This window comes from Meriones unguiculatus, chromosome X, assembly GCF_030254825.1.
Source record: "Meriones unguiculatus strain TT.TT164.6M chromosome X, Bangor_MerUng_6.1, whole genome shotgun sequence".
NCBI lineage: Eukaryota > Metazoa > Chordata > Mammalia > Rodentia > Muridae > Meriones > Meriones unguiculatus.
In genome coordinates this window covers 121,227,713-121,253,855 of record NC_083369.1, presented here as the reverse complement: position 1 = coordinate 121,253,855, position 26,143 = coordinate 121,227,713, and the positions used below count along the sequence as shown (strand labels likewise).

The window sequence follows — 26,143 nt, the reverse complement described above, 5'->3', positions numbered from 1 at the left end:
GCTACACAATCAATTCCAGGCCAGTTTGGAACACATGAAAGAAACATGTGAAAAAAGTGATAGAGAGATTTCTATGAGATTTCTACCTTGTGAGTAAACTGTATCTTTGGGGTTTACAATATTTACCTCACAGGGAAAGAACCTTTTCTCTACCCACCAGTGATAGGTCTTTGCCCTCTGTGGCTTTAGTCCATTTGATGTAGAGGAAAAGACATGCTTCAAAGCCTAATGGCCCTGTTGTTCTAAGATCAAAGCACAAAAGCCAAGATGATGATTTGGTCACACAGACACACTGCTTTTTATTATCTTTATTCTAAATGGAAAAGAAAATGAGTTTTCAGGGTGGGGGCCACAAAAAAAATGAGTTTTCAAATCAAGTTAATAAAGATTTACTTAATCCCTGGCCTTATATGCAAGGCATGGTGGGGGATTGTAAAACTGAGTAAGACATGATATGATGCCTAACTTCAAGGAACTAGTCTACAGAGGCAATTAAAAAATAAAAAGTCTCTACCCACACACCCTTTTTTGAAACAGAGATTTCTTGTAGCCCAGGCTAGGTTAGCTGTAGTCTAGGACTGCCTTGAATTCCTGACCTTCTGTCTCATACCCCTCATTGTTGGGAACCATGGGTTTGAGCCACCACACTTGGCACAACTGTCAATTTTAAAATGAGATATCATTGATCGCCTGGAGGACTAGGACTCTGTCTAACTTACTCATTTTTAAATAGTAGTTAGTGGCACTTAGGCTGGGCCTGTAGAAGATACTTCCTGCATTCTTACATGAGAAATGAATGAACAATTCACTAATAACAATTCCTTTCATAGAAAAGACATGGGAAAGAAAATTCTGGCATGGGTATCTGAGGAAACATATGCAAAGCTTCATGAGAGGTGAGGAGAATTAGCAGGTCCCAGTTATAGGAATGGAGCTAAGTAGTAGAGCATGTACAACTAACTCCCTGGATTCCATCCTGAGGGCCACAAAAGAAAGAAACAACAGAAAGGAAAGGGGAGGGAGGGACAGACTTCAGCAGAAGTCAAAACAAGTGTGTAACGACCCAAGGAAGGGTAAAGCAGTCCCAGCTGTTCTTGAGCAGTAAGAGGCTAGTATAAGATACTAATGGGAGATGGGTAGGGAAGAGCAGTTTATGGTCTCTACCCAAACTCACTATTATTATGACCACAAAAGACACATGTGGCCAGGTCCACACTCCTATTGGCTTACTGGCCTGAAATACTGTTCTGAACATGACGACTGTGAGACTGGCGTTAGATTTTTTTATAGGAAGAGCCTATCTGGACGTTAATGCCTTAACATTCAACTGTCTTAAGAAACAGATGAGTTCAAGTTCACCCTGAGATGAGGCACTGAATAAAAAAGAACAGGATATCCAGGGCCATGCAGCAGTTCTTATCTACCATCCCAGGGCTTAGCCAGGCAAGCACACTGGCTGCGACCAGCTTCGAGTGGAGAGGCACATCCCAGCCAGTCCGCTTATTAGAATCCAAGCTCCAGAATGGGCTCCAGCTGTCTCCAAAAGCTCGGAGGCCAACTCTTCATCCTGCTTTTTTGATCTTTTGTGAAAGGTGGCCTTTTCTGGCGTATGTATACTACCCATCAGGCCCCTCCCCGGTCTAAGTGCCTCTTCTCACCCCCGACTCATCTTTATGAATTACTGTCCCATTTTATTAATTTAAATTACTGTATTAACAATACTAATGTCTAACCTACAATACCCTATGTATCTAAAACCTAAAAATGAGCCTCCAAAGACTGATCAAGCAAAAATCCATGGGCTGAAGAAACAGAAGCAGCCCTTGCCTCACTATGTATGTGTGCTTACATGGCATAGGGCTTTGATAAGCTTAATGTTATGGTTCCAAAGACCACAAGGGATGCGGCCAAGGAGGAGGAGGGACAGAAATTGCTAAAAAGCCAGCAGAGAATGACAGCTGACAGCAGGGAAGGAGCAAAAACCATTCAGAAAGCTCAGTTGCCCAGAACTGCTCATTTCAAGGTTTGATTGTATTCAAGAATACATATGCAATGAGGAACAGGCTTTCCTCATGAGTCCCCTTCTCTTTCCAGATCATCTCATTAGCTCTCTACACACTTGTAGGTGAGACAAAGAATGTCAAAGCTGGGCAGAATCTTTCCTAATAATTGAGCTCAATGCCCTCACTTTACAAATGCCAGGAACACGGTCCCGGTAGAAAGATATGTTTCATGCCCTTCCTCCAGCTGCTGAGTCTCCAAGGAGCAAGCACTTCAGCTTCAATTCCCCAGCCAAGGCTCCACCACCTCCTGTATTACAGTGCTATCTTGAGGTGTTTATGTTACAGTGTGTGTTGTAACTGGGATGGTAATTCATGAAGGTACATAGGGGCTTGAGAAGAGGCAGGAAAGCACTAACACTAAGGGAAGGGGAATTCCTTTCACTATATATAAAATCACAGATGAAGTGTTGGGCTCAGATCATAGAAAAGAGACAGGTGAAATAGTTCCGCAGGTAGAGACGCTTGCTAACAGATCTGAAGACTTGACTCCTGCAAGTTGTCCTCTGACCTCCATACAAGCACACATGCACTGTGGCACAAGTGTGCCTACACATATACACATACACATATATCATAGAAAATAAAAGGTTCTTTTTTTTTTAATTGTCCTAGTTAGGCTGGAGAGAAAGCTCAGCACTAGGTACTCTTCCAGAGGACCAGGTGTGATTTTCAATACCTACACAGGGGCTCTAAACTCTAAACTCAATCTCTAATTTCAGATCTAATGCCCTCTTCTGGCCTCTATAGTAACTGTACTCAGGTGGTACACAGACATACATGCAGGCAAAACAGTCATTCACACAAAACAGCCAACATTTTCAATAACAAGGATTAACTGATATGTATACTTGCAAGTATTTTAAAATCCATGTCTAATTTGATTGATTCTTCGAATGGTTATTGTTGGCATGTGCCTTTCCTAGTAGGAGTGCTATATACATCACGGTGAATTCTGAAAACGACACATATAAAAACCTTCCCTTCACAACCTCGTGACACAGCCCTGCTCTCTCTGCCTCAGCAGATGGTCCTCTTTTGAAGGTCTGTATTACAATAGTTTTCCCACAAGAGGCCATGTGGACGGTTTTCATCTCCCTCTTTCTACCCTTAGCAACCGCACTTCCTTTCCTCCCAAGGTCAGGACTAAGACAGAATAAGAAAAGAGGCTTTGCAAAAGAATTATCTAGATCCCTCATCCTTTTAGTTATATACTGGCACGGTTTCTTTGGTTTCTGCTCGTTAACTCTTTAAATTGAGGTGAACCTTACCTGTGGTTCTAAATTATTAACAGGCTGTCATCCATTAAACATAGTCTAATCAACAATGAAAAAAAATGCTTCATGAACAAGGAGACGAGGCAAACTCAACTTTTCTGGCAAGCCCCTGCAATAGTATTGCATAAACCAAGGGTGCAGCACAAGTTATAAGGACTTGAGCGACAAAGTAGCCTAACAATGGAGGATAGCGTGGTAGTGAGAAAAACATGTACAGGAATATATCCATGATCCTAACTCTCACAAAGTCCACTTAGTCTTACAAGTGGTAATCGAGGGGTGATACCAACCACCAAAGGTTAAAAGAAACGGGAGCTTATATTCAGCTGCAACCAAGCGAATCACTGGCTGAGCCAGGAGGCAGACGAGCCATTTCTCCTAACTGTGCAGATGGTATGGATGCAAGCAAGCAAGCCAGGAGCAAATCATGCTACAGAGAAGTTATTCCTGAACAACATGGCTGAAGCTAACTGAGACCCCACACCAGTCTCATCTCTCTCTGCAGCTTATCCATTCCCACTGATGCTTATGCTCTAACCCTAACCCTAGCCCTAGCCTTCTGAATGACCCCTGCTCATCAGAGCGAAATAATCTACAAAGTGTATCATGTAGGTCCTAAATCAGTTTCTATTTGGCATGCCCTAGCCTTCAGAGAAAAGGCCTAGATATGCTTGTACAATGGGCACAATCTGTCTTGTATAACTGGGCGTTATTGGCCAGATCTTTTTTCTAAGTCCCACTGAGGAAAAGAAGAATAGAAAAGACAAAACAAAACAAACAAACAAAGTAACTTGTTCCCCCCTTTTCAGACTGCCCCCCAATGAAGTGGCTAACCTTTGTTCTCCCTTCCATTTCTTTGCCCTTCCTCCCTTTAACTCACCCTTTAAGCAACTCTTTCACTGGCCACCTGTCAAAATAAAACAAGCCTGCTCATATCTTTCAAAAAACTGATGCTGCAAAGAGGCTATTAGATGATTTCTTTCCAGGACATTCTGAAAGATAAAAGATGAAGCAGATGATTTAAAAGGAAGGGTTGTACTGTCCCAATCACAAAGCTCAAAGCAGACAAACCATGGAAGCCAACGACACAGGAAACGCCTTTTGACCAGACACAAGACACTAGGTTGAGCAGACTTATTTTCAATAAAGAATACAAAGCTGAATTAATTCATTTCACAACTAATAGTTATAGAATCATTTCATTGTAGTGAAGTAGGAGGGGAGGGAGGGTAGAAGAAACAATAGCAGTCAGTATTTTCAAGAAGTTCCGTTCAGACGACAAATGTTGTAAGGAGAAAGGGTTTTGTTTGTTTGTTCACCACCTTTGTTCTTAAGTGAGACACACAAGACATATGGGAAACTTGCCTCCGATCAAAGGATAAAAGAGTGGAGAAAAAAGGCACTACCCCCCTTCAACAGGGAATACCCACCTGCATGTTTAACCCACCTTTCCAGCAGTAAAATGCCTTGGCTGTTTCCAGGAATATTGCTAAACTTTGTTTTTAAAAAAATCAAAGGAGATGCAGGTTCCTGGCAAGAGCTATACGGAAGGTAAATCTGGGAAATGCTGGGGGGGGAGGGCACCTGATCTTAAGAAGCTAATTCCCTGAGTGAACATACAAATTTCCTTCCCTTTGCTTTCCCTATTCTCTGAAGAGCTTAAGAGTATGTTGTGCTTAGACTAGGCTTTAGCCCAAGGCAAGTGTCCTTCTTTAACATCACCTGAAAGAAAGAAAGTTGCCCATCAAACTAAAGTTAGGAATAAAGGTGACCATTGCTCAGTGGAGTTGAAGGAGATCACTTGCCTAGAATGTATGCCCCCAGAAGCCCCCCTCCCCCAGGATGGACACACACACACACACACACACACACACGAATGAGCACACAGGTGGTCACACATGGATGTTATTCAGCCATTTGAAATGTTTGCCTGTATGCAGCCATAGAACCCTGTTTATAATTTCACTTTGGAAATAGCAGAAGCTAGCTGGAAATGTAGCCCATTGGTACAGCACCTGGCTAACACGTGAGGCCCTAAGGTTCATCTGCTGGCACAAGGGAAAACAAAACAAAATCATGTAGAAACATATGCATGTAAACAGGGTTGGACTGTGATAGGAAAAAGACAGACACAGAAATTACTCGTCGCTGTGGCTGTTAAGAGTGTATCTTCAACTACAATGCACCTGACTTGTGACTTGCCATAAACCATAATCTCCAGAGGCCAAATGCCACTGTGAAAACACTTACAGCAAGGTACAAAGTCCCAGTAGCATAATTATTAATCAGGACTGGCAGGAAACAAAGACCTGGAGAAGAGAGAATGGCATCTGGTTCTCCCAAATTCATTTCATTTTCCAGATCTCATGGGGCACAGGCTAGAGTCAGATATAAGTGGCCTTGCATATATGATGTCCTGGATTCCATTTTCAGAAGTGAACAAAAATGTTTTGCCAGGCAATGGTGGCACTCAGGAGACAGAGGCAGGCAGATTTCTGTTAGTTTAAGGCCAGCCTGCTATACCTAGCAAGTTCTAGGACAGCCAGGGCTACACACAGAGAAACCCTGCTTCAAAAATGAGAGAGAGAGAGAGAGAGAGAGAGAGAGAGAGAGAAGAAAAAGGGAGGGAAGGAGGAAGGGAGGAAAGAAGGGAGGGAAGGAGGAAGGGAGGAAAGGAAATGATTTTAGGGGCTGGAGAGATGGGGTGGCAAGGTAGTTAAAAGCTGTGGCTGCCCTTCCTGCTAGAGGACCTAGGTTCAATTCCCAGCAACCACATGGTGACTCATAACTATTGGTAACTCTGTCATCATCTGGCACTCAAGTGGTGCAGACATACAAGCAGATGGGAACACCCATACACCTAAAAGAAAAGTAAATAAATCTTTTTTAAAATGAGTTAATCTCAATTAAAAAAAAAAAACTCAGAAAAAAATAATGAAGAAAGGACTGACATGATGGCTCAGCAGATAAAGGCACATGGCACCAAGCCTGAAGAGCTGAGTTTGATACCTGGGATCCATACGGTGGAAGAACCAGCTCCTACAAGTTGTCCTCTAACTTCCACACACGAATCAAATCATTGAGCCAGCTTGCGCTCTCGCATGCATTCACGCGCGCGCACACACACACACACACACACACAGACATGAAAGTTAAATAAATATATTTAACTTTTAAAGCTTTTTTTTTTTAAAGAAAAAGTGAAACATGGCACACAGCTCCTTGAATTTTTATGATATACATTTAGCACAAGACCCAAGTACTTACAGGTTTCTGACAACTGCACAGGGCTGCATCATGACTGTTATCATGATGTTTGTAGCTACTCAGAAGGAAAATTCTGGCTCCTAGACTAAACTCACAGACACAAAGGACACAGTTACCACTAAAGATAGGAAGGGTCTGACTATTTAGTCTAAAGATGCATGACAACACCACAAACCTGACAGCCTGGCTGATTTTCTTGATTGTTGTTTCTTTGGGCTTTATGGGAGAGTAGTGAAAGAAATGCCCATGTGAAATCATGTTGACAACACTGATTATTACCCTGTCTAATGTCTTTAGAAAAGAGCCTACCATAATAAATTCTTTTTAGATTTAGCACCACTAAGAAAATATCTGGCCTAAAGAACTGCTATGTTTGCTTTTATCAGATAAGAAAAAAAAAAAAAAAAAGCACAGGCAGTTGGGTGTCCTGTTTTGTCTAGGCTACCTGAGAGCCCAGAGTTCATTTACTGTAATAGCTCTGGTTTTAAATGCTTTATTCTATCAGAAATTCTCTCCTCGATGATCCCTCTTTGTATTTTCTATTTGCATTAAATGGATTAATCCACATAATGTATTCAAATTAGATCTACAGTGAATACTCAGTGAATGTCATCTATTGTTACTCAAAATAATTGTTGTAAATCACAATTTTCACTATGATTATAGGAATCCTATTGAATATAGCTAAAATAATTTTAAGCAGGTGGGGTTTTCATTAATTATTTTACATCTCAGGGAAAAGGTGCATTTTTGTTTTTGTTCCGTGTCGTGCCAGCATTTTTTTTTAAATGAAGCACATATAGTTCTGCGATCCTTTTAAAACTGCACCCACAGTGTTTGAGAAGCTAACAGATTTCCATTAGTACAGCAATTAGAAAGCTGATAAAATCATTTTGGTTTTCTCTTGTTTTTCTCTAAATGGAAAAAAAATGCACTATTAAGTGGTTAAAAGGAAACAAATATTAGGAAAGAAGGAAGAGAAAAGGGGTGTATGATAATCGCTGTGTCAAAGTTAGGGTAAATTGTTTGGAAAGGAGCATGAGCACAGTCATCTGTCTCTGAGGCCTGAACCTAGTACAAGAAAATTCACGGTGTAGGAGAAAATCTCCGACACTGAGCATTTATTAAATTTAAATGTCCTACTACTGTCTTAATTAAATTAATGATAAGCCAGGCCTGGTGGCTCACACTAACACTCAGGAGAAATTATGTAAAGCAAAGGATAATTTGAAGTTGGAGGCCACCCTGAGCTAGGTATCAAGTTATAGGCAACCTTGAACTACAGAGAAAACCTGTCTCAAAAAACAAAAATAGAAAGCGATTTTAAGGTGTGTTTTATCATAAAATGAAAATCGTAATTGAAATACCTCACGATAAATTAATGATCCCTTAGGTACCTCCCCTGGAGTTCAGGCAATACTTTCTTCAACAAGTACATAACTATAAAAATACACGCTCTAGCCTGGTATGGTAGCACAGACCTTTAATCTCAGCCCTCGGGAGACAGAGGCGGTGAATCTCAGAGTTCAGGGCCAACCTGGTCTACAGAGGGAGTCCCGGGATATCCAGGGCTACACAGAGAAATCCTGTCTCAAAAAACTAAAACAACAACAACAAAATACCAGCTCTGACTGACATTAACTTACTGATCACACTTCTAGGAACTGCTGAAAATGATGAAAATTCCTCTATGATCAATTAAGAAAAAATATACTAAAACTTAAGGCAATTCTATTTGCCAAAACATAATATCTAAATCCCCATTTCTTAAATGTCACCCTAGGAAACCACAGAGCATTGGCATAATATGCAAGCATATAGTATACATTCAAAGACATTTCTGAAACTGTGCCAAAAGCAATCATTTCCTTTTATTCTGGTTGATCAGCTACATTCCCTTCATATTGAAAACACATCTCAATTTTCCCCTTTGTTTTTCCTCTATTCGAAACATGAGGGTACAACAGCTGCTGGGACTTCAAGAAAGAAAACAAATATCCTGTGCTAACATCAGAGCTGCCATTAGTCTCTCATATTAATACGGTCAATCAAAATGTCTTCCATGACTTTGAGGAACTGGAATGAATATGGGATGAACTGCACAGTATTTTTTAAGTAAATGAAAATTTACCACTTTCTAACACACAGTGACCCTAGGAAGTACGGCAATGTGAACAACTTACAACCCAGACGTTAAGAAAAGCCAGCACAGCTAGGAATGTCCCTAATCCCAGCACAGTGGGAAGGGCAGAAACAAGTAGTTCACTGGCAAACCAGCGTAGCTGAAACTGGCAAGCATTAGTATCTGAGAGACCCTGTCTCAAGGGAATAAGGCAAAGAGTGATGGAGCAGCACATTCGTCATCATCCCCGGGCCTCCACATGTATGTGTGACACACACAATCTCTCTCTCTCTCTCACACACACACACACACCAGAAATAAAGGAGAAAATAAACAGAGATCTTACTGAAATTAACACAATGGTTCTGGTTTCAATGGTTTCCCCCCTTGTGAATGTTAAAGACCTTCTAATATATGTACATCACTCATTTGATCATCCAACCCTTTTGTAACACGTGTAGCAGGGATCATCAACATGTTCTTCTATTTAATTCACTCCAAAGTTTAGAAGCAATCAAGAAAATGACCAGGGCCACACACACACAAAAAAGCAAAGAGTTCACTGGTGAAAGTGGTTATTTTTTTTTAAAAGCAAACAAATCAACATGCAAAAAAATAAAATAAAATAAAATACAGAAGCTAGGTGTGGTGATGCAGGCCTTTAATGCCAGCACAAAGGAGACTGAGGCAAGCAGATCTCGTTAGTTCAAGGCCAGCCTTATCTATGCAGTGAGTTCCAGGACAGCTGGGGGGGCTACGTAGTGAGACCCTACCTCAAAACCAACCAACCAAAAGCAACAAATAAATGAATCCCCTCCTGTAAGCTCACGTTACGTAAGGATTGCTTTGTTCTATCATGATCTCCCACTGGTTATCCTACGTCAGAAGTCCTTCATAATCTTACCATCTCAAAGATTAATTTTGTTGCTGTTGTTTTTCAAGATAGGGTTTCCTCTCTGTTGTAGCTTTGGCTGGCCTGTGCTCACTTTTTAGACCAGGCTGGCCTTGAACTCATAGAGATCCACCTGCCTCTGCCTGCCTGCATGCTAGGATTACAGGTATGCACCCCCGCGCCTGGTTTCAAAGATTAAATGTTAAGAAACAAAACATTTTTTATTTTGATTTGGACAAATTACCTTCATAATAATAGTAAGCCACAATATTTGAAATAGAGCACTGACCATAATCATCACATTTAAATTTGTATTGAAATCAGGTTATACCCCAAAATGTCATCATGAAGCAAAGACCTGACCTTCTGAATATAAAGTCTTATATCCAATTTACTGCTATGCAGTCAGGACTCTGCATCAACTGGAGAGCTTGGACCTCTGTCATTTCACTGTGGTCAGCTCTTGGGGACAGGTGAGTTGGGAAAGAGCAGGTAGCCCACTCTGTTTGCAACTAATAAATGCTAAAAATTCCAGAATCCAAGGCTACTCATCTGACTCCTAGGTACAACTGTCTACAAGCTACTGTCTATATATATGGTACCGGCTCTTCAGGACTTTTGATTTTTCTGAAGAAATTCGCAAGTAACAATAGATTTTATGCACAATAATCATCTCAATTTTCTGAAAAATGTAGCAGGGATTGTAGCACTGTGGCAGACCACTATTTATTTATTTATTTACATACACGAGGCCCTTGGATCTTAAGTACAGAAAAAGAAATAGAAAAAAAAAGGAGAGAAATCAAGTAAAAACAGAATAAAATTAAAGAATAAAATGTCCTGAGATGGTGAAAAGCCCAGGTTGAGGAGTATCATGAGGTTTCCCATTGTGCCACAGCAAGTGCTACTGTTATCACTTGGGTTGCATTTGTTTTCCTCCTAATCTTTGTGAGCAGCCTCTGCACTGGCTCTCCAGGCTAGGGGCCAAGGTCCTCCTCTCTTCCTATAGGGCAACCCACATGGAGTGGCAGTCATCACTAATAAAAGGCTTGGAGAGGAAAGTTACCAATTGACAGGAACATTCCAGCCCTATTTTGCTGAGCCAGGGCTGTACTCTAACAGTCATTATTGGACTAAAGGGCAATAATTCTGAGCTGCTCATCACTATGGAATGAGAGTCGAAACTGCCTTTTCACAAAACACCTGAAGGATTCAGTGCTTATGTCCTGGTTCCTGTCTAGAGTACAAGAGAAAAGTGACCCAAGGGATAACTTTGAATGTTCCAGTACCCATTCAAGTCCAACATGTGTCTATAAAAATGTCCACAGCGTATGGCCAGAAAAAAAAAAGTAGTGTTCCTTCTAGAACTTGATAGCAGGTCCATAACATCTACACTGCTCTGATAAGTATTCTACAACTGGCCTCAGGACTCACTGCCAGAATCACAACACAAATGCCATGTATTTGGATTGAGGTGGCAGGCAGCTAGTGGCAGTGGGGTAAAAGCACAGCTCCTAGAAAAGAAAAAGAAGACTCATGGGTCTGAAACACTCAAGAAAACTGTTTTTTGCTCTGATCCTTGGGTAGTCCGTGAGCTGCAAGAGTGTGAGGCCTAAGTTCTCTCTTTCTCACTACTTTTATCTCAGTGCCTTCCACTAAACAGCCAGGTCAACAGTGATGGAATCATCAGGCTAGGTACCCCCTCCCGTAAGGAAAAAAGAGGTTAAGATGTGTATATATTCTCATGCCCACCATAAGCTTTCTTCTAGTAGCAGCTTATTTACAAAGAATGCTTGTTTACACCTTCACTCAACAAATAACGAGTACTGGGCAATAGATTAAAACAATGATTGCTGGACAGTGAGTCAAGAGGCCCAAGTTCCCTTTCCAAAGTTGGATGGTGATAACGCAAAGAAGAAAGCAGAGAGGGAATGGGATAAAATCTGTACATGTGGTGTGTGGGAGGAGAGGGGGTGTTTTCCTATTTTATATACAGATCAAGAAAAGCTTCTGTAGTGGAGCAATAAGTGATCGAAGCCCTGAAATGTGTGAGGGGGTAGGCTATACATTCTGACTTCTGGCTATTCTAGGCACTGAGAATAAGAAATACAAAGTCCGGGGATGGAACTCTATGGCACATTACTTATCTAGCATGGGTGATGTCCTAGGATGGGACATTCAAAGGCCCAAGTGTACCTGGGTACTTAAGGAAGAAAAGACAGTGTGACTAGAGTAGAGCTAGGGGTGTCATGGAAGAAAGAGAAACATCCAAGTGACAAGAAAAGAGGGCTGATGGGCATATACCACAAGGCTTCAAAAAGTGATTTTTACTCTGGGTGGCACAGGGAACAACTGGAACCGTTACTTCTATTTGATTTGATTTGGTTTGGTTTTGTTTAGAGCATTTACTTGATGATGGTGTGTATGCCATGGGGACAAGTGAAAGTCAGGGGCCACTTTTGAGAATCAGTTCTCTCCTTCCACCATGTGGGTCCTAGCAATGGAACTCAAGTCATCAAGCTTAGCGAAAAGTGCTGTTACCTGCAAGCCATCTCATTGTCTCCCACTAGAGCCTTTTCAGCAGAGAAAGTAAAGTGAACTGGGTTAAGTATAAGAAAATAGGAGCACACTGGCTGCTGTGTTGAAAGCAAGGACATAGGTGACAAGCCACTAATGAATCCAAGTAAGAGGTGATAAGGTCACCAGGATCACCATGGCAGTGTTTGAGATTACAAGGAAAGGGCAGGTTCAAAACTCATCTTGAAAACATGGCCCAATAGGCAATACCACAAAACACCATCTTAGCAAAAATAAATCCCACACAGTCACTGAAATCTTGGTTCAGACCATTAAAAAATTGGATGCAGACATTTACATTGGAAAGTTATTTTTTTCTTTTGCCTTTGAACATGTATGAGAAATGGTCTCAAAGTGCCAGACTGCTTAAAATACCTGACCTCATCCCATGAGAACAGTCTCTCCCAAGGACATCTAGGCCTGGTGAACTCGAAGCAGCAGAGCAAAGGGAGCAAAGACAGTTAGTACCAAACTGAGGGTAAACAGGGCCAAACATTAACCACATGGCAAGCTGGGGGCATTTCATTCAAACACAGTTTAAAATGAACTCATTGCAATCCTCCCTCCCCCAATGCCAACAAACGAGAAAAATCTTTCCATGAACTGCTGACTTCCCTGGAGAAGGGGGTAACTGTGAAGGACTGTTTGCAAAGATACACTGTTGAGAAGTTGTTTTGCTTTTTTTTTTTTTTTTTAAGTCTTAGCACAGGGAAATATTCTATAATTAAAGCAATTTTGACAATAGTAGATAATAATTTGACTAGAAATTGTAAAGAATGTAATGACTGCCCTATTCTGGCACATACACCCCTCCCCAGCCCCCAAAAAGGACCTCTGTGACTGCCAGCAAAATGCCACTCCCACTCAGACTGGACCATTGCAAGTGATAGCTGCTAACCACATGCTTTACGCTGCTGTTCACAATGACAAGAGTGCTTTGTTTTTGTTTCTGACTAAACACCACACTGAACACTCAATGGAGACATGTGAGAGAACAGAAACAATAAGGAAGAAGAAGACGATGATGACGACGAAAAAGACCTATATGCCAGGGACTCTATGCTTTCTGGGATGCTGACATCAAGGGCTTGGGGGAAGGAAGGGAAGCACTATAGTGCAAAAGCAACCACTTCCAGCCACTCTTGGAGACCCCAGCTGGGCGGTTCAGAATGAAGGCAGGCTTTAAGAGGCTTGCCAAAAGACAAAAGTGACAGAAGTAGCTGTGAGCAGGGCTGGTATGAAAAGAATGGCTGGGGATGAAGGGGAGATGAAGGCCTGAGCAAGAGCACAGAAATGAGCACCTGGGGCAAAGCCAGGCAAGCTTCTAAAAGTACGATCTGCAAGCCCAGCGAGTTGCTGCTCTCTCTGGAGCAGACAATGTGAGAAGTCTCCCGGGATTAAAGAAAACCACACGCAATGCTGTGCTCTGGCCCCAGAACAAACCAAGAAATAGCACCATATTTGAGGTGGGGAGGAACAAAAAGACAGTTGGCTTTGCCTTGTTTCTTTTAGGCACTGAGGTCTACATAGCTGTAATAAGGTAGAACCTGTGGCAATAAATGACAGAAATGGATTTCACACCACAAGGAGGCCAAGAAGGTCCTGCATATTCGGTGTCTGGTGAGGGCTCACTTCCTATTTCACACATGGCGGGCTTCTCACTATTAATTTCATGGAACACATGCTCAAGGGATCTCTCTGAGGCCTTTTAACAGGGACACTAACCCCATTCAACCCCACTCACCTCCCTCCCAAAAGTGCCACCTTCCCAATACCATGAGCATGTGGAGTTTTAGCTTACAATACATGAACTCGGAGAAAGATTAAAAACAAAAATTCAAACAACAGTACAGGTTGACCAGAAATGCCAGCTCCTAGAATGAGTGCTGAGCTCAGTGATATAAAGCCTTTGCCTCATAATTATACACAAGGCCACGGGGTTCCACCCTCACAGCCACCCAAAAAATCTATTCATAGAATTAATATAAAACTTTAATAGTTCCTGAACTTTGGGAAACCATAAAAACATTTCTCAAGGATCTACCAATGGGCTACCTGGCATGACAGTAATTGGAGGCCATGGGTCTGTTCTCTCAGTTCAGGTCTAGCAGGGCAAAATGGGCTTTCTTTTTTAAAGGTTCAAATAACTACAGGGTTAAGAAACTAGTATCCTTAGCCTGTAACACTTCTTATCGTTATACATTTACTTAATTTGGTAAATGTTTAAAAGAGAAACCAATATTCCAATATTTAAACGTGTCGTCCCTAACTGAGAGCTAGTTTTCTTGCCTCTTGTGACTTTAGGTCAAGATGTCAGTTTCTGAAACTGGGCACAGCAGGCAATTCATCTAACTTGGATGTTCTACATGGCTTAGAAGAGGAGTTGGAGGGGAACAAAGTCATAAGCCAAACGCTCTCAAGTGAATAAGCGACTACATTAATAATATACAGCCTTTAACTTATTCCAGAGATGGGGAGCTGGAGACAGAACCCAGGACCTTGAACATGCTGCCCAAGCACTCTACCGCTGAACTACATCACCTTCTCTTTAACCTATTTTTCTTTCTAACATAAAGGCACATATGAGCCAGGTAAGGTGGTATGCACACCTGTGACTGTAGCAGAGGTTAGGCTGAGACATCCATCCTGGACTACAATAAAAAGACCTGGCTGAGAAGGGAAGGGAAAGTGGGGAGAGAGAGAGAGAGAGATGAGAAGGGAAGACAAAGGGTATTCATACTGCTTCCTTCACTGGTTCAGCATTGTTGAGACACTAAGCAGGCAAAGGTATAAACTGGACTCCCCCCCCCCCTCCTGCCACTTTCCCAGAATTTCCAATGGAACTCTCTCAAATGTACTTTGTGTACTTTCACCTCTGGACATAAAAAACAAAAAACAAACAAACAAAAAAAAAAAAAAAAAACATTCCTGTCCTGAAATACACTAAGTCTCTCAAGGGTGCTTTGGGAAACTGGAGAGATGGCACAGCAATTGAACTGAGCACTTAAGAGTGCATCAAAGGCCAGGTGTGGCAGTGCATGCCTTTAATCCAGCACTAGGGGATTAAGTGAGTTCTAGGCCATCCTGATCTACAAATCTAGTCCAGGACAGCCTGGTCTACACAGAGAAATCCTATCTCAAAAACCCAAAAACAGAGTACACTGAAGGGCAACAAATCAAATAATGTGTTCAGCGTCTAGCCACTCACCATTTTCACACTAGCCTCTTCACTTTAGTCAGATGTCAAGTTTTAGGTTTCTAAAACAAACAAACAAATTAAAAAACCCAACACCTTTCTGAGACACCCTCTACTTCCCAGCCAGCACACTCTTCATCCCTAGGCTAGGAGAGCAGATAACCAATTCCTTTATCTCCTCCTGTGTAAATGCTATCTACCTAATTCAGATGCAAACTCAAAAGCTTGATTCCAATTTTACACCTCTTGGAATCCCCAGAGCCTAGCATACCGCTCTGCTCACTGATTACTGATGATAAAAGTTCTGAAGGTCTTTTCTCCAAGCAAAGTGCACAAGCTTTCTGACAGCTGTCTCCATCATTTAGCTTTTCCAACAGTTCCCACATTCCCAGCTGCGTTCTGGATGGTTGTGCTGAGAAGCCCAGAGATTTGTTGTACTTCTATTTCTTGATAAGATACTTGAAGGGAATAAACATGTGGCAAAGAGGACATTAAAGTTGGGAATAAAGAGATTTGGGGTTATTTTACAAATAAAGAAAAAAGAGAGAAATACCACCAGGCACACTGACATTTAATCAATATATGACAAGAAGGCTGGATTCACCCTAATTCTCTCCAAAATACTTTCAATAGCCTTAATGTCTCTACTTGCAAAGAGTCAATGGTTCCGGTTTGTGCTTTTATCATGAACTTAAAATATCTTTCCCCCAAGTTTAACAGGCATTCACTTAACCCCAGACTTGCCAAAATTAAAGCAAATATGCACAGTGTTTCAATGAAAGGTTTTACCTGAGCCAATTTCATTGGCAAGTTCAGAATAAGAGAAACTGAGAGATGAGATGGACCTTAGACATCATTAATGGCAGCAACTGCAGATAATCATTAAGAAAACACAACACAACACACACACACACACACACAATTCCAGCTACTACTACTGAGACAGGGAAACAAGTTCGAGGTCTGCTTCAGCTACAGAGTGAGTTTAAGGCCAGCCAGGGCAACTTAGTGAGGCTCAATACCTAGTAACACGCACACACAGAGCGCCCAAGAGCAAACAGCCAGCCCAGCTACAACCTAGCCCAACTCACCAAAGTCTTTGTTGTTGAATGCTACCCATACATCAGTACCCTTTACAATCTCCAAGTGATGCTGTAGTACAATGAGAACTGACAACCACTCATCAAATTCTGCACTCAAACTCTCCATCCCAGTCCTTTTCAAAGAAAGAAAAACCTCACCAAAAATACCAGACAACAAACTGGTCACAGAATTAGGCTAGAACTACTCATGCTAGAAAGCAGATCCTCATCTAGACTTTTTTTTTTCCTTCCTCAATTTTCCATCTTTAATAAACCAGCAACCCTACTTATCCCAAAATAAATGGACTTTGTAAGTATTCTTGGCCCTGGTATCCCATCGTGTAACTTTTTTTTAAGCCTAAACTGTATATGTCTATTTTCCTGTGGCCAAATGGTTTTATTGACTGATGGACTGAATGACTGACTGATGAATACTGGGGATGGAACCCAGAGCCCTGTGTATGTTAATAAGCATGTGTTTTATCACTGAACTACATACCCAGCCCTCACATGATTTTTATTTTCCTGGCAAAGAACTCTGGGTGATTAATCAGACATGATATCCCTTTAAAGAACCCATCCTGCTTTTCCTCTGAAAAGTTGGGCGCCGCCTACTCTTCTCACTATCATGGTAACATGGAGCAATTTTCAATCTACCTCACAAGATTCCCCTTCAATTATCTCTTGTCCCACTTAATTTCTAGTTTGTACCTGCCTCGCCTGCCTCGCCATACCTGGTGGACTTCTGCCCTAGACTGTTTTGGGAGAGATGTCTTTTTCCCTCAAGCAACTTCTTTCACTCTGCCAGTTAGTCATGCCGGCTTCTTTCTTTCTTTCTTTCCTTTTTTTTTTTTCTCCTTCCCCCAAGCAGCTGGTCTTTTTGATGTCTGGCACACATTTATCTGGGCTTCCAATAAGATGTTTTTGCATAGTTTCCAGGCTTCCTGGAGGTTATTGACTTTTTTAAATCTTCCATTCAGTTTTTCCCCTAAGTTTGAACATTTGTTAGAGGTTCTTTTTCAAAAGTTGAATACCTGGCTGATGGATCTCTTTGATTTTTTCTTTCTCTCCCACCAGACTCCTAAATTAAATGCATCAGAACTTAAATATAATATTTCAAATTACCTCCAGGATGGAATCGCTTCGTCAATTTTCTGCACTTTCATGTTCTCTAGTAAGCAACAGATGTTTAACCAAATGGAATTGAAAATGCCAGCTCTTACCTGTTCACATTTTAATCTATCTGCTTGTTTATATAAAATATTCTGATCCTTTTATACATGGTAACAACAAAATGTAGGGGGAATTTTGTTTAGTTTTTTGAAAAAAGCATAACTCATACACACTGAGCAAGCTCGATATCCTGGACCTAACATGGTAAATGCACTCCTCTAAGTGTGCTGAATCATAACCACTTCAATTGTCCGTTCCTTAAACTGTACGTATCTTAAGACATGGGAAAACCAGAATTCTGAATCTCTCCTAAAATTTCCAATAATGGGGTCCTGAGATGGCTCACCAGGTATAGGGCTGCCTGACCACTTGAGTTTAATCCTGGAACCCATGAGGAGGTAGAGGAGAACTGACACTCCCACACTGTCCTAACGTCACAAGCTTACGTGACATGTACCTCTACCACCAAGCCCTTACACTGCCACATGATACACATAAATTAATAGACAGATGTAAAGAAATGTAAGTGCCCATGATACTGTTATTAGTTTAATAATGGCATTTACTCCCTCAAAGCATAAAAATGTCCCTCAGGTAATGTCAACCTGTCACGGAAATTGACTCTCACTTTTTTGTTGTTGTTGTACTTTCAAGTGTTTAGGTCCAAGATTCCTGGGAGTACAACAGACCAATGGAATTGTTATATACTGTAGAAATACGTCATTACGTCAATGGTGCCATAGAACCGTAGCCTGAACCCCTCATCTGTTTAGCACTGGAACATGCTCATTACTGGTGGGCAAAGAGCATGCCAAGTGGAGTTGCACTATCTGCCCGTGAACTGCTTGCTTCTGGTTAAGAAGAGGTAGTCGATATGTGTCCAAGCAGTTCTGTGCAAGATTCTGCTTTCAGTGGGGAATTCGAAGAGGGCACAGAACCCTTGGAGAGCTCAACACTATCCATGAAAACGGGATGATTTAAGGTATCTGGAGCCACGGAAGCTCAACACAGAGGGATGACTCCATTCAAACTGGCTGACGGCCATCTTCACAACAGGAAGGCGCAGGCAGACTAGCTAAGAACTATTTAAACAGCCTCCTGACAGATCTATCTGCCTTCATCTCTGGCCTCACCAACTCTTGAACATCAAAGTGTTGCTAACTATCTTTCTAAAACAACTTAAGCCTGGACACTGTTCTCCCTAGGAACCCTCAAAGCTCCCCGTGGTCCAGGAAAATGATGTGTGCACTGAACACTGTCTGTATCTGACATTTTGCCTGTTGAAGATGTGACTGGATCCCCTCCCCTACAGCTTGAGGGCAGTGCTACCTAATTAACATCCCTAAAACCTCCAAGGGCACTGGAGAATGTACCTTCCCACCTTAGCACAACACAATGCATAACTTATTCCAGGTCAATGATGGTCTGGATTCAAACCCTGCCTCTGCCACTCACTATCTGTAGAACTCTGAATGTATTTGGTTTTTTACATTTAATTACTTTACTTACTTACTTTGATGTGTATTGGTGTTTTGATGCATGTATGCCTCTGCACTGTGTACACGGCTGGTGCCTCAGAGACCAGAAGAGGGTGTTGGATCCCTGGGACTGGAGTTGGGTGTGGTTTTAAGACCCTATGTCTGTGCTTGGAATGGAACACAGGCTCTCGGCAAGAGCCACCAGTGCTCCTAACTGCTAAGCTGTCTATCTTTCCAACCCCACAAATGTACTTCTTAATCCTTTCCAATCTCAGTTTTTCCGAGCAAATTAAAGGTGATGATAATTTTGACTGTGAATGATAACAGTGGCCTTCAAATGAGTCAAAGTCCTTAGCAGGGGACTGAGCCAAAGCAAAGCACACAATAGCTATCTATTAAGGGACAAATGCATTTTTGTGAACATATAGAGGAGCAAATCTTGTGCTACATAAAATAGTTAATGTTACTGGGGAACTCGAGAAAGACACTTTGAACTGACTCAGACTAACACTGGTGTTCAAAAAACAGAAAATTCCCTTTTTCCTTCCTCAGTCTAGTCTCCAGCTAATCCTGAAATTGCATGCAACCTGATGTGAATCAAATAAAAAAAAGGAAAATAGTAATTACGCTGAATCAAACATTTTATATTTACACATTCTAAAATGGATTCAACTGCGTAAGCCAGACAGTTACTAAGTTCTTTCTGAGCGCACCCAGAAGACTGTTGCTTTAACACTGAAGGTACAGACAGGCCCTGGGCCTCAATAAGACCTTCTCAAACAAAAACACAGGGAGCCAAACTCATGATGACAATAGATTAAAAGATCTCAAGGTCAATAACAAAATCCAACCCAAGCCTGTCGTGGTGTTGGTACATGCCTTTAAGCCCAAGCACTTGGGAGGCTGAAGCAGGCAGACCTCTTTGAGTTCAAGACCAGCCTGGTCTGCATACTGAGTTCCAGGACAACTAGGGCTACGTCATAAGACCTGGCCTCAAAAATAAATAAATAAATAAAACCCAACCTAACCAAATGGAAAAGGGAAAACACAAATCTTTAAAATATACCTTGTATTATTTATAATAAAAATCTCAGTTATCTCTTTCCCTATGTTTTCCCTGTCCTAACATAGCTTAAGTAATTTTCAGAATCCTTTGAAATACATATATAAGCATTTCCAAGTGTAGGTACCCGTTCACGGGTGCTTTGCTCATCAAGATGATCGGAACAGGAAACAAAGACTCAAAGATCACAGTGACCAGGAAAACGTTCTCCTTGGTATCATTCCGTATCACTGTGAAAGGGGGCCTTTTACAAACTCAGTACTATCCCTAACCGAATGCTGCACTCCTCAAGGCAATTACAGCAGGCTGCTAACAATGTGCTAGTTGTTGCACATCCTAATGAAAATGGTTAGAACTTTAGATAGCTGGGCCTGCTGGGGAGATGTCTCAGGGGTTAAGAGCACTGGTTGCTCTTCTGGAAGACCCAGGTTCAATCCCCAGCACCTGTCTTGTAGCTCACAGCTGTTACTCCAGTTCCCTCACATAGACATACATGCAAGCAAAACACCCATATACATAAAATAAATATTTTAAAAAAGACAGTATTATTTTATACTAACAAACTATGATTACCTTTTTTAACACTCTAGTCCCAATACCTTCTCCTTATTTGTGTTTTGTTTGTTTGTGCTGGGGATTGAACGTAGGGCCTGGCACAAGCTAAGCACATGTTCTACCACTGAGATATTTGGGGAAGCCCACATTTCTCATTTCACTCACATGGAGTACTTATCACACTTCATGGTGCATTTCAAGTATGTGTGAATGGCTTATCTGCCTACTACCAGGCAAGGTGGGGTTTTCTTTTGGGGGGAGGGCATCTCCTGCGTTCTTGTTGCCTCTGTGATACTAAGCACAGAATACTTCACATAGCACACACTTCAAAAATATAGGACCAATAAAAGCTATTTTAGATGCTTTTTGATCATGGAGTCTGGACTGGCCATTATTTGAAAAAGTATTGTAGTCAGGCACACGGGCAGTGCAGTGCAGGACCTCACTTGAAAACTCTGGCACTGTGATGTACTTACTCCTTGATACCCTCAAGAGCACATCAAGATTGTCCCAAGTATGATCTATAGCTTAGAGTCCTTGAGAATACAACATCTTCTCAAAGCCTTCCCAGACCTTTAAGAAGGCCAAGTGCAAGACTTTCAAGAATAAAACTTCCAGAGAGAGGGTATATCTCAGCGGTGCTTGCCCAGGATGTTCAAAGCCCTAGATTCAAACCTCATCATTCTTTCCAAATTAAGTAAAACCTTTAATTTGGATTAGCCTACAGTTTGTGAACTAGTCACCTAGACGTTACAACCTGTTGCCTATAAAATCATCTCTGACTTTGAAGAAAATACATATCTCTCCCAAGTTAAGTGCCTGGCAACTCATTCATTCAGACAGACCTAGGCTCAAGCCCAGTCATTCCATTGACTTTCCCACAACTGCCTCCCCGATGGCTAAAATTATCTGAGGATAGCCCACGGAAGATGAGGTTAATGTGAACAACTGTAGAGGCCAGGGTGACGGTAAAGATTACCCCACTTCTATACCGGCTGTCTAAAGGTATTTGCTTGGGTCTGTCTGTTGTGACAGTGTCCTATACTCAAATGAATGCCTCTAACACTCCACATTTTTGAGCCATTCAGTCATGCATTTTTGTTATTGTTGAAAGTGGTGCGAAATTGTACTGCATGAGCTAAAGTCCTTGGTGGTCTTCCAAGGATTCCAGCTAAAAAGGCACTTCCTTTGTTCCTCAGGAGAATGAGGTCCAAAAGGGGAAATAAAAGCAGCAACCCTGGGAAGGAGATGAAGGACAAGACAAAAAGAATAAAATGTTTTGGGTGTGAGCACAATAGTCTCCATTTCCTGCTGCTGGTCACTAAAAACTCCGTATTTTTTTTTTTGGGGGGGGTCCAGATAGACATTTATGCAAAGACGTACCTCAGGTGTCTGCCAGTGCTGATGACAATCCAAGGGAACGCCCAGCATCCTTGACCATCTTTCCAACTTTCTTTTCCAGTAGCTGCTGGCTGGGGAAGATGCCCTGCCATCTGTAGATACTGACCACCATAAACCTGAAGAAACTGGAGAGGGCAATTTCATAGCCCACTCCTGAAATGCGTTTAGTCCATCTCAAAGGCTCATATTGTTTGCATGAGCAGATGGAAACTTGTCACTTTCCTATTAAGTGTATAGCTGCATGCCTCCCTTCAGAACGTGGGAGTGACAACTGTTAACCTTCACACCAATCATCTCTGAAGCACCCAGGCCCAAACTGTGCAGGGCACAAAGACCACAGGTCTGACCTGCAGAGCCCCCAGGCTTCAGCGACTGCTAGTTCAGTTCTCTTTTACTGGCAGGGCAGGAGGAAGAAGGAAAAGAAAGGGGGCTTTTCAGAACTCTACAGCCAATAAAATCATGAGGCTGGGAGGACATACTTGAGCTCCCAAAAAGACAGGCCGTTGAAGGGCAAGCAGCCTTTCATCAATAGCATGTGAGTTACTTGACAACTGCCAAGGTGCAGTGGACGCCTGGGCTACTACCAACAATTTCTTCAGTTCTATTTCTAGACAGAGGCTGGTTACATTCTGAAAGTGCCCAGCAACTCCCCTCAATCACTTTTGTAATTTATATGTAATTGATGACTACACTTAATCTCCAAGGTTATTAATAGCCCTTCCAAAAGATGACCCCCAAGTCTTCCTAAGCCTTTAGAAAAGCCTGGTTAAAATTACAATATTTCCTTTGCTGGCTGCTGGCCCCCCTGCCTGCCCCACCCGGGCAACCAGCACCGCGAGGCAAAGGCGCACTCTGCACACTTCCATGAAAGGTTCGGAATGGAGGTTTGGCCTTCGGGGCTCTAATCTCTTAACTCCTCCGTTAGGTTAAACTGGCCAACAGCCAGCTAGATTCCTGGCTTTTTCTGAACCCCCAGGGTGAACAAGCTACCTGTGCCGCTTCGGGCGCCAGCCTGCAGTTCTGTGCGCAACAGTTGGCGGCATGGAAAACCCGAGTACAACAGGGCTAACTAAGGAGGACTCTCCAAGGCGCTGCCACCAGCGGGCCTGGAGACCTCGCTAAACCACGGAGGGGGGGGAATACCCGTACTGCTGCCTCCCCAAGCGCTCCTGGAGGGCTTCCACAAATACCCTAGCGCACACCCCCCCCCCCACACACACACCCCCAGCGCTGAAATCCGCTGAACTTTTTCAGAGGCAAAGTCATCTTCATTTGCATAACCATCTTCAAACTGAAATTCAGGTTTCCTGTAATCAGTCCTTTCAAAGGTCTGTAACTGAAAGTGCAATTAACCCTTAAAATGAGGTGAGAAAAGAGGAAAGGAAGGGAAATACCCTTTTTATTCAACACCTTCCGGAAAGCTGGAGACTTCCCAAAAGTCGGGATTTAGAAGCGGGGAGTAAGTAAAAGCGTTCGCTTTTTAAAGGTGACTTCCAAAGCCCTTGCAGCTCCTAAAAACTCATCTGTGTCAGCCGTGGAAGGTGGGGAGAGGGGTCTTAGGAGAACGTCAATGAAACACTCATTCAAGTCGCGTATTTTGCCACCCTAGCAATCTGCAAACTCCAGAAGGTTCCCCACCCCGCCCCCACTCGGCCTCGTCGTCACCCACACAACAAAGCGGGGAACCCAGTAAGGAATTCAACCCGGAAAGGGCGAGAGAACCCATGCCACACACTTTGGGGGCCAGAGTCCTTAGTTGCTGTCCAAGACTGAGAAGACTTGGGGTGGGGTGGAGTGGGGGAGCAGCAGTGTACAGGAGTGGCACCGGGCAAACCGGCGGCGCCCCCTCCACTCGCTGCACCCGCTCCGCGCCTGAGTTGGCTCGCTCCAGCCTGTTTCTCCCTCTCGGCTACCTGGTGTGGCGTGGAAGGCCGCCCCTTTTCCGGAGTGCCCACCGCTCAGTATCGGAGAGAGGATTCCCACCTACCATTGATCTCATAGAGGGGGGCATCGTTCTTGTTGAAGCCTTTGGACACGTAGAGACGTCGCACTTCGGAGCAACTTTTCGACTTGAGCTCCGCAGCCAGCAGCGAGGTGCAGAGAGCGGCCAGGGTGCAGAGAAGCGCAAGCAAGCTTAACCGTGCCATGGTGCAGACCCGGGCGGACGCGCTCCCACCTTTAGGGGACAGAATGAGAACGGTCGGGAAGCAGCGCTGCAGAGCAGGCGAAGAGGCGCGGAGTCTAGGACTCACGAGTGGGGCGAGAACCAAGGAGTTGGGAGTTGGTAGTGACGAGGAGGGCAAGAGGAGGAGACGCGGGCGAAAAGTGAAGCTGGGCCTCGCGTCAGGCAACGGTCCCAGGTGCCAGGCTCCCGGCCGGGGTTCGGTACAAGGAAAAAAGCGTGGAATGGGTGCGGGACCCAAGGGAGCTAGGGTAAGGATCTGTGACCTCAGGGCTCTGAAGGCTAGAGATCCCAGGCCAGCTGGCTAGGGACAGAGGGGATCGGGGAAAGAAGGGAAGGTGGCAGGCGTCGCAGAAGGGCAGAGTGTGGGCGGCTTCGGCGGGTGATCGCTGGCGCGGGGCTCCGGCTACCCAGCCCTGCTCCGCTCACCCAGCTCGGCTCTGCTCACTGCCCTCGGCTGCACGGTTGTGCCCTTCTCAGCTCTGCCGCTGACTGACTGGCCCGGCTCGCATAGCGAAGCTCCGCAAACTTGGCCAAGCGGGGCGGCCCTAGGGAGGGAGGGGGCGGGCACGGGGAGGGGTGTGCAAGCCCGAGACAGGCGGGAGCACGCAGGGCCGGGCCGGGAGAAAACCTGGAAGCTGGGTTGGATCTGGAGCTGGCCAAATCCACTTCCTAGGGGGCCCGCACGGGGCGCGCGGCTCTCCTTCCCTTGACACGCCCTACTGGACTCCTCCCTCCTGCCCTCCTCCTCAGAGGCAGGGAACCTGTCCCCTGCCACCCCCCACCCCACCCCTGCCAAGAGAGAAAACAGCAATTTCTTCCAGCTTAAGGACCTACGTCCCAGAGATCCTGGTGGCCTGGGTATGGGGGCCTTGAGTCAAAAGCCTTTCCCCACAACCACCTGACAGGCTGTCCCCCTCGGTGAGCCAAAACAACACCTAGCCCTCCAGCGCCAATACCTGCCTCTCTCCTGCTACCCAGCGTCCAGTACCAATTCTAACTAATACCTGGACCAGGAGGGCACCCACTCATGGCATTGTTTTGATCCAAACGGCGGAGTGAGCTCAGAGCTGGCTTGAGAGGCTCACCTGGCCTTCCTCGACCTGATTCATTCATTAATGAGCAGAAGCTTGTCCCCAAAACTAGCCATCATTTTCTCAGCCCCCTTCATCCCCACACAGTGTTCAACTCCCATTCACACCGTATATTCTGAAAAAAAAAAAAAAAAAAAAATCAACAAACTCTGAAACGGGCCAGAAAAATAACTAACCCTCAAGCAGATGGAGCTAAATCAAGGTTGCTTGGGAGAACTTTTGGCCCCACACTGCCCCGCGTAGTTATAAAAACTGAGAGAAAGAAAACACTAATAATTAGCACCCACCTAAGGGCAGTGGGTCCAAAGCCCAGGGGCTCTTGAATGGGGGACCATGGTAATCACAGGATTGACAGTCCAGGATCTCCAATCCTTCCTGGTCTGCATTTAGCCACAAGAAAACTGGGAAATGGGTGAGTCTTCTCACCTTCCAAGCTTTGTCAGATTCCATTAATGAGTGTTTTTGAAGCTCCCAGAGCTCCTTTAATGAAGGGAACCATGCAGATTGTGAACTTGTCATTACTGTTGTTATTGTTACAATCTGCTTTAAGAGGATAGGGTGAGAAGTGCCCCAGACACCTCGGGAGTGTGCTGGGAACTGGGCAGATGAAAAGGGCTGGAGCTTATTATTTGGCTAGACTCTCAATTCCCATAAAATTACATAGGGTGAAGATATGAACCATCATTACAATTATCGCCCTCAGAGGGTTTGTGGAGACTTCCTC

The 26,143-nt window shown here is 43.5% G+C and overlaps 1 protein-coding gene across 1 annotated transcript in view; it reads right to left on the bottom strand.

Moving 5' to 3' along the window:
* The window catches only part of Gpc4 (glypican 4), a 113,874-nt gene extending 89,012 nt beyond the window's left edge, over positions 1-24,862 (bottom strand). The window contains exons 1-2 of the mRNA XM_060375499.1: positions 24,755-24,862; positions 24,131-24,319 (exon numbers count right to left, since the gene is read on the bottom strand). Coding sequence (XP_060231482.1) covers positions 24,131-24,290 — 160 coding nt within the window. The 5' untranslated portion in view covers positions 24,291-24,319; positions 24,755-24,862. The remainder of the gene's footprint in view (positions 1-24,130; positions 24,320-24,754) is intronic.
* Between the last annotated feature and the right edge of the window lie 1,281 nt (positions 24,863-26,143).